We start from the raw sequence: 13,848 nt of genomic DNA on the forward strand, positions 1-13,848 counted from the left end.
GGGGAAAGTGTTTTAGGATATGTCTGCACTGCAATTAGACACCCGCAGTTGGCCCATGCCAGCTGACCCAGGCTCACGCTAAGGGGCTGTTTTATGGCAGTGTAGGCCCAGGCTCTAGGACACTGTGAAGTGGAAGGGTCCCAGAGCCCAGGCTGCAGCCTGGGCACAAACCACCATTAAACAGCCCCAGAGCCACTGTGGGTGTCTTAACTGCAGCACAGACATGCCCTGACATAAACCCAAGCCAGCCACCTTTCCTAGCTGGAACAAATGTCAATAGCACAGAGATACTTTTTGACTGGCCCCAGGGGGAGCCTGATTTCTCCTCTCCCCTTCAGCTGCTAGTCCTGAGGCTCAGGTTGGAAATGAAGGGAGTGGTTGAGATGCAGATACCTCCACTCAACAAAAACCATTGCTGCAGAACAGTTCCAGGCTGCATTGCAGGAGGCAGGGCCTTCAGTGATTCCAAACTGGACTGCTGCTTACTTTTCCTACCGGCAACTGTCTGCTGCCAGAGGCTGGGTAGAATATCCCTACACCAGCAGGTCTGGTAACGGTGCAGTGGGGCCCCTCTCCCACACGATGTGTTTTGATCCAGTTGAATTGGAGCCGGTGATTCACAGCGATCCTGGTCAGTCACATCCTCAGCCTCGTGTGGGCATATGAAAGAAGCACCCACACATATGCTTTGTTTTGTGGCAACTAGCTGTTCCCCTGCCCTGCCCCTTGCCGGAGGCGTTACTTGTAGAGCGTGTATCTTTTAGAAAGAAGCTAGACCCTCCTTTCTTTGGTCCTTTTGAATGTTTTTATTCGCTGTGACTGAGGCTTGCATTCAAAATAAAGTGACTGCTACATCGCTCTGCCTGGCAAAACTCTCTCTGGAAAAGTGCTCGCGTCACATGTTCGTTCCATTCCCATTGGCAGGAGGGACGCACGGGTGGACAGCTGCAGTTCTTCCTTGCTTCCCCCATGGCACGGAACTGGACAACGTCACAAAGGGAATTTGTTTTGAAAGTGTGTGTGATGCGAAAACAGGATTCTTATGGAAACTGTTCTCTCAGGCCTTCATTGTAATCCACACAGGCTAGTACACCCTCTGGATAAGTGTGCAAAATCCCCATGAAAAGGCAATTAATTACACAGATTAAAAATGTAACAGGTCACAGACTTTATGAAGTACAACTGTGAGCAGTCAGGCCTCAGGAGGATGGACTGGTGCATGGAACTGCTGTTCAGACAAGAGTAGCTATGTACCCAGCCTCATGAGACCTCCTGGGGCAGTCATGCAGCCCAGTTAATTCGGCTCCCACACCATTGGACATAGTCAAACAGCATTTAAACACCCCCTGCAGAAAGCGTGATCAACCCAGCATCTTGAGCACAACCCTTGGTTGAGCCTGGCTTCTGGCAGGAACCAAGCCAGACTTGAGGGGGACCGGAATCTGATGTTCTAAAATTAGCCAGCCAGTACCATTTGAGCATAGTTCTACCCAACTAAGTTTTGCAGTGGGTATGGCTGTGTCCACATTCATTCCAGTGTAGGGAGCGGTGAAAGAGCACAAGCTAAGGGTTCTTCTGAAGGGTGGGGTGAGGAATTCATTCATTAAAACTGATTTTCAAATACTGCACTAATTTGAAATAAGAACCCACTTTTTCTCTCCCTCTGAACTACACCACAGTGTGAACTATTGCCTGAAGTTTTACATCACTTTATTTCAGGGCAAATTGTACAAGAAGAGAAAGTCGGATAAGGCAGATCTAGAATGCACATTTTATTAAAGTAAAAAAAAAAAAAAAAAATAACCAGACAACATGGGTAAGGGAGACAAGAACCTTTTTATACTCTGCCTATCCAATAATAATCCTCTCTTTTGTTCATGGCTACTCTACTGTAACAAATATCTGTTCTAGTCTAATGTTAAGGTTGTCCAGTTAAATCATTTGAAGATCCTTTAACCAAGTTAACCTTTACCTATTTAGAGTTTCTTTTCAGAAACATTCATATATTATACAGGATATACAGATTTTGAAACAAGACACTTAAAAACACACGACTATAGCCGCAACACTATCATAGCTGCATTGTAGTGATTAAGTTGTTCAGCCAGCTGTAGACTCTATATGTACAATTAGTTTTTAAGAGTGTTATTTACAAAGATGGGCTAAAAGCTGTCTGTCATCTAAAAGGCAAAGGCTCTTGTGTTTAAGTATGTGCAGTTTCATAGCCCTGTGAAAACACAATTATATACACTGTAAACAGCACAGAGCATGAAAATTTCCTCCTCCCAAGAGAAAGTGTATGTGCACTAATATTCCTCTTCCGCATCTGCTCCTCCTCCTCTGGTTTTCTTGTGAAGAGTGCGGTTAAAGCTGTGGCATGCAGGGACCCAATGATTGTCATGAAGACCTAATTTACACCCAGGGATGCCTTTTTGAGACTTGTGACAGCACATCCAATACCCTGGGCCATATGGTAAAGCTTGACAGTAGGGTTTGGGATGCCACCGGCACAGTGACACATCCCCTTTCACATACTTCTTCTTGCACTGCTTGCACGGATCTTCTTTGTAACGTGGATCACGGACCCAGCGGGAATCAGCTGGCCTTATGTTGTAGTATTCAATGATAAATTTGAAGTAACAACAAGTACATTTCAGAGCGACTAGACTCCTAGTGGGGAGCAATCTGAAGATCTTAACCATGATGTGGTGGGGCAGGAAGGCCATATACTGCTGAGGCTCCAAAAGCTGCTGAATTTTAAACCGAGTCTCCAAAAAGTCATGAGACACCTGCCTTTTCAAACAAGAAGTGTCAAGTACCTGCAAAGCACTTTCCATGGGAGATACTGAAAGGGCAAACGGCTCTATGGAAGCACTATTTCTCTCATACATTTTATCATCAGCAGCATCCCCAGTTTGGCCCACTTCTCCTGGCTTTTCTTTAGTACTTTTCCCTAACCCTGTGTGCTCTTGCTTGTTTTGGTGACCAGGATACAGAAAGAACAGCCTCCCTGGAAGTGGATCTTCACCAAAGCTAAAATTAGAAGGCTGCTCTTTCCTGCACCCCTTCTCTGTCTTGGTGACCGATATACTGATGGATAAAGACTCTCTCCTTGTCGGATGCAAATTCAGATTAGGAATAGATACAGGTTCTCTAGCTGAACAATCAACAGTCGTACTCTCGCTCTGCATGGCATCCGAGGACAGCCCAACAGCTACTGGACATGCAGAAGGGACAGATCCCAGAGGTTCCACGATCATTTCAGAATCACCTCTGCTGCTGGGTCTCACTGAGGGTTCTTGATCATGCTTAACACTGATGTTCACCATGTGGATATCCACAGCTGCTACTGCCCCCAAGGACTGCTGACCAGAAGCAGCTCCTTCCCATAATTCATCAGCAGCCGAAGGGCCACGCTTTGTTCTCTGTCCAGCATCATCCACTGTAACGGGATCTTTTAAACTTACCTCCTGGCCAAGGACTTTGGAAGATACCTTCCCAGTGTCACACTCAGACTGCGTGCCATTCGCCAGTAACATCCGCCCTATGTTTCTCCGGAAGCTGTTGTTCCTGGATAGGCTCCCTGCTTCACGTTCGCTCTGGCGCCTCAAGCACTCAGATTCAAGCTTTGCAACCATGTCCAACACACGCACAGGCTCGTTCTGCTGCTCACCACTCCCACAGGTCCCTTTTTCAGAATGTACCTCGCAGGCCCCAGGGGCAGAGAAAGGGTCAGAAGCAGGAAGTGCACCTTTGGATTGCCCACTCAGTCTTGTAGTAGAAGCGTTCGTGCAGTTTTTGGTGCAGTCGGCCAGCAAAGCACTTGCTCTGTGTTCTAGAAAAGCTACCATCTCGATTACAGATAAGGATCGACCTGGAAATATCCCTTCACCGTTGTCATTAACGTAATGTACAGAACAGTGCTCAATGCCGCAAGCAAAAGGCTCAGGCTGGGTGCATCTCCTGTTTGCCTCTCTCATCCTTTCTAATTGAATCTTTGCTTTTATAAGATCCATGGATTTCTTCCTTCGTTTAGCTGATCTTCCATCTATATCCCAGGTGCTTTTAAGTTTCATTGAGCCCATCCTATTGTTGTTGCACTGCTGGGCTGCAAAGAAGGCAATCTTTTCCTTGGTATTCCCAGGTTTCACGACAGCCCAGATATCTAACGGTCCTTCCCCCTCATCCCCCTGGTGGATTGTTGCAGTTGGGGCATTCTTCTTCTTCTCAACACTTGGGCCTTCTGCTGGAGCTTTCCCACTCATATTGCACATAGTATTAGGATAAATAATTCCCAAAGGCTTTCGAGATGGAGTCACGACCGGGGACGTAGGTAAAATGCTCAGTTTGGTGCAGTTGTTCTTATACTTTTCCTCCTGTGCTGACCTTTGATGGTTCATATGCAGGCCCCTCAGGGAATCTTGGCTTATATCTAGAGATCGCTCTTTCTTCTGTAACTTGAGGTATGGCTTTAAGTGCATGCCAGAAGCCCTAGAAAACAAAATAAAAGGAATTATTGTAAAAGCTGCCCAGGGCTCACTTCCCCCTGAATGTGAGTGTCATAAGAATAAGGCCCACAACTGGGGACAGGAGCCACAGGAGGGGGCCAGAGCCAGGAGAGAGAGAGAGCCAGAATGGCTACAGGGGCAGCAACGATTGCAGTGTTCCCAGCCTGTGATGTCACTGCAGTTCACCCTTGGAGAACTTCCGTTAGCACCCTGTTAATGCTTTGATAAGCCCCAACGACCACAGAAAGGTTCCATTATAATTTCTCTAAAATGTCATGGCAACAGATTTGAAATGTAAATATTCTCCCCAAAGCGTTTTAGGTTCCACCCAGGGTTCAGTTGTTATAACTATTGATTTAGTCTAGATCCTTGATGCATTCATGGTTTAACCAAACTGTAAGCCCCTTCTCTCTCTCCCTCTCTCACCCTCCCAACCCCCCAAACTTGATATCCAGTCAAGTAGATATCCTTATCTACTGAAAAGGGGTTTTATAAAAAATGATTCAAGCTGAGTAGAGAAATTAGCAATTGTAATTATACCATTATACAAAGAAAGAAAAGGAGGACTTGTGGCACCTTAGAGACTAACCAATTTATTTGAGCATGAGCTTTCGTGAGCCACAGCTCACTTCATCAGATGCATACCGTGGAAACTGCAGCAGACTTTATATATACACAGAGAATATGAAACAATACCTCCTCCCACCCCACTGTCCTGCTGGTAATAGCTTATCTAAAGTGATCATCAGGTGGGCCATTTCCAGCACAAATCCAGGTTTTCTCACCCTCCACCCCCTCACACACTTTGGATGGGCTATCACCAGCAGGAGAGTGAATTTGTGTGGGGGGGTGGAGGGTGAGAAAACCTGGATTTGTGCTGGAAATGGCCCACCTGATGATCACTTTAGATAAGCTATTACCAGCAGGACAGTGGGGTGGGAGGAGGTATTGTTTCATATTCTCTGTGTATATATAAAGTCTGCTGCAGTTTCCACGGTATGCATCCGATGAAGTGAGCTGTGGCTCACGAAAGCTCATGCTCAAATAAATTGGTTAGTCTCTAAGGTGCCACAAGTCCTCCTTTTCTTTTCTTAATATGTTGTTAACAACCAGTTAAATGCATTTGCCTATGGAGAGATCAATGTTCTGTGCAGGATAAGCCTGAAAACAACTTACAGAAAAAAAAACCCTACACCTCTCCCCCGATACAACTCGACCCGATATAACACAAATTTGGATAGAATGTGGTAAAACAGCGCTCGGGGTGGGGGGCGGGGCTGCGCGCTCTGACACGCTGCTTTGAGCGGCATGTTAAGGGTGCCGGGCCGGGGCCGAGGGATTGGATGGTTTGGAGATTCTGGGGGCAAGGCAGTCAGGGGACAGGGGTGTTGGATAAGGCGTGGGAGTCCCAGGGGCCCATCAGGGGGCGGGGGTGTGGATAGGGGTCGGGGCAGTCAGGGGACAGGGAGTGCGGGGGTTTAGTAGGGAGTGGGGTCAGACAGGGGACAAGTAGCAGGGGGGCTTAGTTAGGGGGTGGGGTCTTGGAGGGCTGGTTGGGGCAGGGGGTCTCTGGAGGGGGTAGTCAGGGAACAAGGAGCGGGGGGGGTTGGATGGGTCAGGGGTTCTGAGGGATCAGTCAGGGGGCGGGAAGTGACTATTAACGGAAATGCTTGAGTCCAAAGCAAGTTCAATATAATGCGGTTTCACCTATAACGCAGTAAGATTTTTTGACCCCCGAGGACCGCATTACATCGGGGTAGAGGTGTAGATATCAAATTAAGACTTTTCTATATTTTGCATTGTTATGAACTGAGCAAGTATGAAGCTGAAGTTTTTATACTGAGAATCTAACAGCTATAAATGAGACACAAACTGAAACAGAAATGGCATTTCTATTGCAGCAGGATCACACTCTCAGAGCCTCCTTTCCCCATGGACATTTATACATTTGTAATTCTACTCCGGTAAAAACCTAAAGCTGCAGGAAGGCCTAGGGGGAGCACCCAGACTGCCATGGGGGAGAGGCAGGACTAATTACCAGCAGCCTTCCATCTCTGGTCTCATTGGACTGTCACACAAGCATATTACAGGAAGAGCTATAGGGTACGTTTCCATGGCAACGGATTAACATTTTTACATTGTAAAGCCTGTTTTGAAACTAGGATAATCTCTCTTCCTGTTCATTTAAATGGGAATTAAATGCCATCAAATTTATTGGGACAGCTTGCAACAAGTGACCAAAACCACTGACTAGCAAGAGCTGACAGCTACTCCAAAACAAGCATCTCTACCTTTGCCTTTCTGCTCGGAAAAGTCTCTTCAAAGCATCATGGAGCTCCATGGTGGCTGTCGTGGAATGATTTACAGATCAAATGTCCCCAGTCAATAGACAAGAGGTTTTTCTAATTGTCCGCCTACTGACTCCAACCTGGGGCCCAGCAGGCTAGTTGGGCTCTCTCCTTCTCACACACCACAGCAGAGGCTCTGTATGATACCCTCAGTTACACTTGGGCCATCCCAAGCTGGTTTTTCAACTCGGCCTAAGGTAGGAACCCAGCCTCTGAGGAGAAAAGTAGAACATTCAGCAAAGAGTGTTTGCTAGAAGCTAAGATTCCTCAACTCCAGTTGCCAGCGTCAAATGCATTGGAGCTTGGGGACAACAGTTCTAGACTGAGTCACTGCAGCAGATTGCCCAAAGCCAGGGAACTCCTTTCACAGTGCTGAGAGGGTGGCTCTGCCTTTGTTCTCCCTTTCCAGTTCGCTCACCACCTTGACCTTCATGGCAGAAGGGAAAGAAGAGTATGCGGTACCCACCGAACCTGAGATCTATGCTGTGTACACTGGGAACTGATGGACAGGAGGTCTTGATCATTGGCTAGTCTACCTTCCCAGAAGATTCACAATCTAGAGATCCAATACCACCTTCCCATCATCCCACTGCTCCCAGCCTGTGCGTGGTAGGGAGATTGCAACCTCTCATCACATGCAGACTGTGCCATGGTCATCTCTGTGCTTGTCGCCGACTGGGTTAGTGCAATAGGCGCCACTGGGCATTATACCCGAGGCCCTTTGGAAGCTCCAGCTTGTGCAGGACGTGGCTGCTAAGTCTCTTCTGGGCGCAATTCAAGGCATTCACTTTGACTCCTCTCTTGGATCGAGACCACCTCTTCCTCGGTATTCCAACAGTTGTGACCGTGGCCCTCTGTTTTCCTTCCAGGTTGGTTTCTGAACGACACAACCCTCAGATCTGCTTCCCTCGCCCAACTTTCTGATCAGCTGCGTCCTCTCAGGCTGCGCTCAGGAAGTAATGAGGGCGAGGTCTCTACACTCCCCGGAAGAGAGGCCTCCCAGAAAAATCCAGGCTGCTGCGTGCAGAAAGTGGCGCTTGTGGTACAGTCGGTGGCCCTCTTTCCTCTTCATGCTGGAACTGCGCCGCCGAAGTGCCCCCTTCCCCACTAGAAACAAAGGCAGGTTTCAGAGCAGCAGCCCCGTCAGTCTGCATTCGCAAAAAGAAAAGGAGGACTCGCAGCACCTTAGAGACTAATTTTTACTAGAAATAAAACAACTTCTGGCCCCTTAGAACTGCAGGTCCCTTGCAGAGAGCGAGCGAGCGCTGCAGTTACATAGACATTTTTGCCTTTTGGACTCCAGTAATTTGGAAGTACAAAATAAAACTCCCAGATGGAATTTCTAGTGCCAGGAAAATTTGTAAGATCGAACAGAGCCTCATTTCTCCTTTTTCACATATTTTCTGACATGCACTAAGCAGGGCAATCAGCAAAGCATCCTTCATTAAGGAGACTGCCGCTGAACATAAGGCAAGGTATTAAATTAATAAAATAGAACTGAACTAATTACTCCAACATGCTTAGCCAGCAGAATTGGTACAGCTGCTCAAGGCTATTTCTGGTTTATGGCAAGAGAAAGAGTAGAATCACAGATCATCTATTATGGATTCTTCATTTAAGTTCTCACATTTCTGCCAGTATTTAAGTTACTGGTGGGCCAGGTGGAGACTACTACTGAAGGCTGAACAGATTATATCATATATCAGAAAGTCATAGTTTACTTAAGTTTTATTGCCAGAACAATTGCCGCATTTGAATTCAGAGTTCAATTACAGTGTCTCTCTCTAGAATTGCTGAAAATCCTAATAGCTTTAGGCAGTGATAAGGAAGCACTGCTAATTCCATCTGACCAACAGACTGGGGGTGCCATCAGTTTATCAAACTTTTCAGCCATTGGGGAGACAGCAAGCTGCATTTTAAAAGAATTTCACAGACTTTACAGCAAAAAGTTTATTGGGGAAAAGTTCTCATCCACTGCAATGTGAAGATTAGAAAAAAGAGCTAGTTTTAGATGAACCAGCAAGCATTTTCCCCACCCCCAGAGTAACAGCACATGTTCAAATTCTAGAAGCTATAAAAGAAACAAGAGTCTTCTCATCAGAACTCGCTCACAATATGAACCATAGCCTAGACACCCTTTAACTCAATTCCTGCTGCACTCCAGTGCTACAGGCTAGTTACTGCGGGAGCTGCAGGTAAGTTTTTTTAAACTGAGCATTTTAAAGTGAGTTAAATACAAGAGTGATTCACAAGATCGGGGTCTTACCCTTTGTGGTATTAAAGTCAATTTGTTTGCCTCTACCATGGTGCCTCAGATGTTTTATGTATAGACAATGACATTGTAGAAGTTATCAGGTGGGAACTGGAAGCTTTGGCACCTGGTTAATGAACAGTTAGGGCTTTGGGGCCCCCGGGAAGAACGTTACCTGGATGTTTCTTCTAAAAAGGATCAGCAGTAAAATAATTAGCTATGTTATTTAAAGTATCATTTTATCTTTAAACCACTGAGATAATGGGGCAGTTCACGCACCTATAAGGGTGCATCCTCACTAGGAAAAGAGGTGTTGACTCATATTAAAACTATAAACTGCCTTGTCTTCACTAGGATTTTACCAAATTATTTAACATGTGTTAGTTAACACAAGTTAAGAACACACCTTTATTCCTAGTGAAGAGAAGACCCAAGAGCTACTGTTTCAAGCTGCCTGCAGACTCAGGTAGATGTTACTGCATCAGTTTATATTTGGAAGATCATCTTTACAATGATGAAGGCTCAGAAACCAAAGAAATTGTTCACTTTCCATGAAAGCTTAGATACAGGAGCAGAAGTCTGTAGTACGGCTGGTTAGAAGTCGTCAATCTAAACTGTTTTTCTGCTCTATGGGCCAGGCTCCCCAGTCAGACTACATCCAGAATGCACCATGGCCAGGGACTCTCAGGATTCAAGAGAGGAGGCCACAGCACATGATGGGAAATTCCATCTGGCCTATAGAGAAGAACAAGCCCATGAGGCACCAAAGCAGCACTTCCAAATCAAAAAAACCTTGGCTGAATACCAAAACATTTCAATATTCACATTTCTGCCCAAACGCTGACATTTTCCACAGGAAAAGAAAATGTTTGTTGACCCGCTCTAGTCTGCAACAAGTTCCATGGCCAAGGCTGTAGACTACAAAAGGACAGAGTCTAAATGAATTGCCTGGACCAACTACTAAACATGACCATGGGCAAAGTAACTTCGCCTTCCTGTGCCTCAGTTTCTTCATCGGCAAAATGGGGATAATGATCCAGAGCTCCTTTGTAAAGCACTTGGAAAGTTACAGATGAAGAATGCAGTGCAAGAGCTAGTTATTATTAAAATACATTTTGGTTCTGGACAACCACTTGTAAGCGTTGGTAGCCCCCAAAATCTTTTGGCCCCGATTCTCAGCCCAGAGTCTGTCACCTTTGCACGGCTCAGGCAGGGCAAAGCAGCCTAAAAGCTGCTCTACATGGCATTTCAAAGAACCCTGTGCCATAGAGCAACCTCTGGGTGGCATAAAGTCAGCATATTTGGCTCTATACACCCACTACCCTTCCCCCCGTGTGACATGGGGTGGGAGCAAGCAGGGCTGGATACAATGCATTCTTACCGATCACCACAGAGACAACAGCCTTCCCCCCCCCACCCCCACCCCCCGGGGAGTCAGTGGGAGTTCTGCCCAACTTAGACTACAAGATTTGGCTGTAGGTCAATAACAGACTGATGGAGCGTCCGTCCCCCCCCACTCAGTCAAGAAAGATAGGACACAGAATTTGTTTATGTTTCACACACAGGTATGAGAAGCTGAAAGCTGGCTATTTGCCCCCAGGGCCAGGAAGGTTACAAGATTTCAACATCTTTAAAAAGGAGAAATGCTTTTTATATTATTAAGCTTGAATTCGGCGCTCTATTTTGTCATTTGCATTTTCTTTACTGCATCAGTAGGAGTTGTTCTCAGTCTTGCAATAGCAACACAGATGCTCTCAATTGCCTTGTAAGCAGTAATGTTTGAAAAATAAGGGCACAACTGAACTTAGTCAGAGAAACAGGTGTCCACTTGAAGCAAAATTTAAGTTTGTACTAATCTAATTATTTACTCTCTAGGCAGACAGACCACCCTACTGATTACTGGTATTTCTGCTAGCTTTTTTAAGCTCACTGCATATTTCAAATCCTACTACAGCAATCCACTCTCCAATTATATTTTTATTTTGAAGCCATATCCCCATAAAGTTACAGCTGTTGCTACAAAAAAAAAACAAAAACCCAAAGGCTTCTCCGAGGACATGAGCAGCAGTAACAATGTAGCTGCTGTTATCTAATTAAAAAAATATTAAGGGACAATTGTGCCCCACAGTGATTAGAACTACTGTTAATATTTCACTTAAAGGCAAAGGTTCTCCAAAGCAAGGGTTTTATCTAAGAGTTTGACTGGCACACAAAGCAGGGAATTAAGCGGTAGGCCTACATGTGTTAACCATTCATGGCCCAACTGGGGTCTGTTTGTACCGTTTGACTTGATGGAATGTCGAAGATGTGGAATTCAGTGGTTCCCTGTGGAGGCCAGCTCTGTAGGAAGTCTTCATAATAACGATCTCCCCACCTAAGGCACACTGTCACAGCCAATCCATCTTTGTTTACACGCAGGGCTCCCGCAACTGCTTTTCTTGCCCCACACAGCGTTTCACTATCTCTCTGCCACCTAGAAACTGGGGAAACAAAACAGATATACAAACGATACTGTTAGAACACAGCCTAGTCAGGGCAGGGACTCTTCCTATTTTAGGTGTAGAAACAGGACTCAATACAATGGCGCTATGATCCTGATCAGGGTCTCTGGGCACTGCTAGGATATATCACCTCCACCAACCATCCACCTGCTTGAAAACCCAAGGTTTGATTCTACCTGTGGCTGCAACAACACTAAGCATGCTTTACATCTTCAAAGACCTTTGCAAACACCACACATGCTCCGTTATGCTTTCTGCCTAATGGCACTGCATAGAGGTATGGTTTTCAAGGCTGAAATTAAAATGTTGAAGCAGTAAAATCATCAAGACTGCCAGAAAATGATGCTAGCTTTCCAAGCTGAGTGACATACTGGATTTCAAAAAGTACAAACACATACTGCCAGGCTGCCTCAGAACTTAGTGGAAATTGTCCTCTGTTAACACCACATACAGATAAGAGAGCAAATTAGCCAGAACAAGGCTGCTATGGAGTATCTCCAATCTGTACTTTGTTGTTCTTGCAGCAGACACTATTAGCACTGCATTAACATTTGGATAGTAACAACAGCCACCTTTAAAACTGAAACCTAAAAGGAAAAAGTGAACCAGCACATGAGACCTGGAAAAACTCATGCATTAAAATGTGAGCTGCCAACAGCTTGTTCTACAGCGCATTGTTTGCTTCCTCTCTAGAGGACAATGTGCAGTGACGCCATAGTGAAGGAATGCCATTTTTCCAAGCTAACTGTAACTCCGTGACCCAGAAGATTTACCATTTATTGTAGAAAGAAAAGGAGTACTTGTGGCACCTTAGAGACTAACCAATTTATTTGAGCATAAGCTTTCGTAAGCTACAGCGAAAGCTTATGCTCAAATAAATTGATTAGTCTCTAAGGTGCCACAAGTACTCCTTTTCTTTTTGCGAATACAGACGAACACGGCTGTTACTCTGAAACCTGTCATTTATTGTAGCAGGTTGTTCTATCCGTGACAACAGCTTTGCACAGCACTCTTCCTGCTTCCCCTTTCTTACAACGAAATCTTGGTAACATAGACAAGCAGAATCTCCTGGCAGGAGGAGGAACTTGCTAAAGCCAAGTGTTTACTGAAATCAAAAATTCTGCAGCCAGGGAGCATAGCACAATCTGTTAGCAGGTGCCTGCCTGCCAAAAAGAAAGCCTTGCCCATCAAAAAGCAACTCTCTCTTCATAGGTCTATGAATGGCTCCCCTAATCAATACTTTGCTGATGTTGATTACACCTTCTCAGCAACTCCACCCACAGCCTCACTAACACAGTTTTCCTTGAGGGGGAGAGTAAATCTGACCATGACTCATTGAAAAACTAATTAAGGTCAACTTTCCTGCAAAGAGAAGGCAAGCTGCATTCGGATACAAGTCTATGGTGGAGATTAAGAGTGGCAGCTATTTCACAGGTTTTAGAGTAATAAACTGGTTAGTCTCTAAGGTGCCACAAGTACTCCTTTTCTTTTAGCTATTTCACACACCCTTTGGAGGTGGGAAGGCAGGTCAATCAACTGCCCATATATGACTAAGCAGGAGCCTAAAAATAAAAAAGTTCACTCTGTAATCTTGCAGTCTTCACAGCGGGAAAAAAAAAAATCAATGCTGCATATTCCTGGCACACACAAGTTCCTTGACAAATTGGAGAACAAAAAAACACATTGAATGATAGAGCTGGTGGGGGGAATTAGAGAATTTCTGACTGACTCTATAGAACACAGAACAAGCATTTAGGTGGCTTTGAACTCACACAACAAGAATGAAAGCTTCTTACTAGAACACAAGTTCATTAGCACAGTCACAACCTAATCTGTGTGTGACAAAGACCTATTTGCAAACGTAAAATTGCAGCACAGAATATAATCTGTACTATAAACCACTCCCAATAAATGGTATTTTAAAAAAGAAAAATTTCTGGCCATGATAAATGCATATGCAAATGTGTGAGTAACTTGTGAGTTTCTATCAAGAATTTACACCTGGAATCTTAACAGGGAGTTAAACCAAAAAAGTTACATAAAGGTCTTTACTTATATTCTGCCTCACCAGCGCCCAATGGGAGCACTTAGGTCCTAATTTTCACCCAGGCTTTGGTGTCGCTTCCCTTTTTGGGCTCATCCACACTGGGATTTCAGACCCAGTAGGAGCTGTCACGTGTAGACATGAAGTACTACATTGGTGTGCATATAATGGCAATTGTGGCATTTTAAAAATGCCA

The 13,848-nt window shown here is 45.1% G+C and overlaps 1 protein-coding gene across 10 annotated transcripts in view; it reads right to left on the minus strand.

Moving 5' to 3' along the window:
- Window positions 1-1,757: 1,757 nt before the first annotated feature.
- FBXO34 (F-box protein 34) overlaps window positions 1,758-13,848 on the minus strand; it is a 63,222-nt gene continuing 51,131 nt past the window's right edge. For 9 of the 10 annotated variants that reach the window (XM_073350052.2, XM_073350051.2, XM_073350049.2 and 6 more), the window contains 2 exons: window positions 11,388-11,587; window positions 1,758-4,491 (listed from right to left, as the gene is read on the minus strand). In XM_073350052.2, coding sequence (XP_073206153.1) covers window positions 2,307-4,491; window positions 11,388-11,464 — 2,262 coding nt within the window. In that variant the 5' untranslated portion in view covers window positions 11,465-11,587 and the 3' untranslated portion in view covers window positions 1,758-2,306. The remainder of the gene's footprint in view (window positions 4,492-11,387; window positions 11,588-13,848) is intronic. The other variant, XM_073350054.2, reaches the window with a different exon arrangement.

Source organism: Lepidochelys kempii, chromosome 6 (genome assembly GCF_965140285.1).
Source record: "Lepidochelys kempii isolate rLepKem1 chromosome 6, rLepKem1.hap1, whole genome shotgun sequence".
Lineage (NCBI taxonomy): Eukaryota > Metazoa > Chordata > Testudines > Cheloniidae > Lepidochelys > Lepidochelys kempii.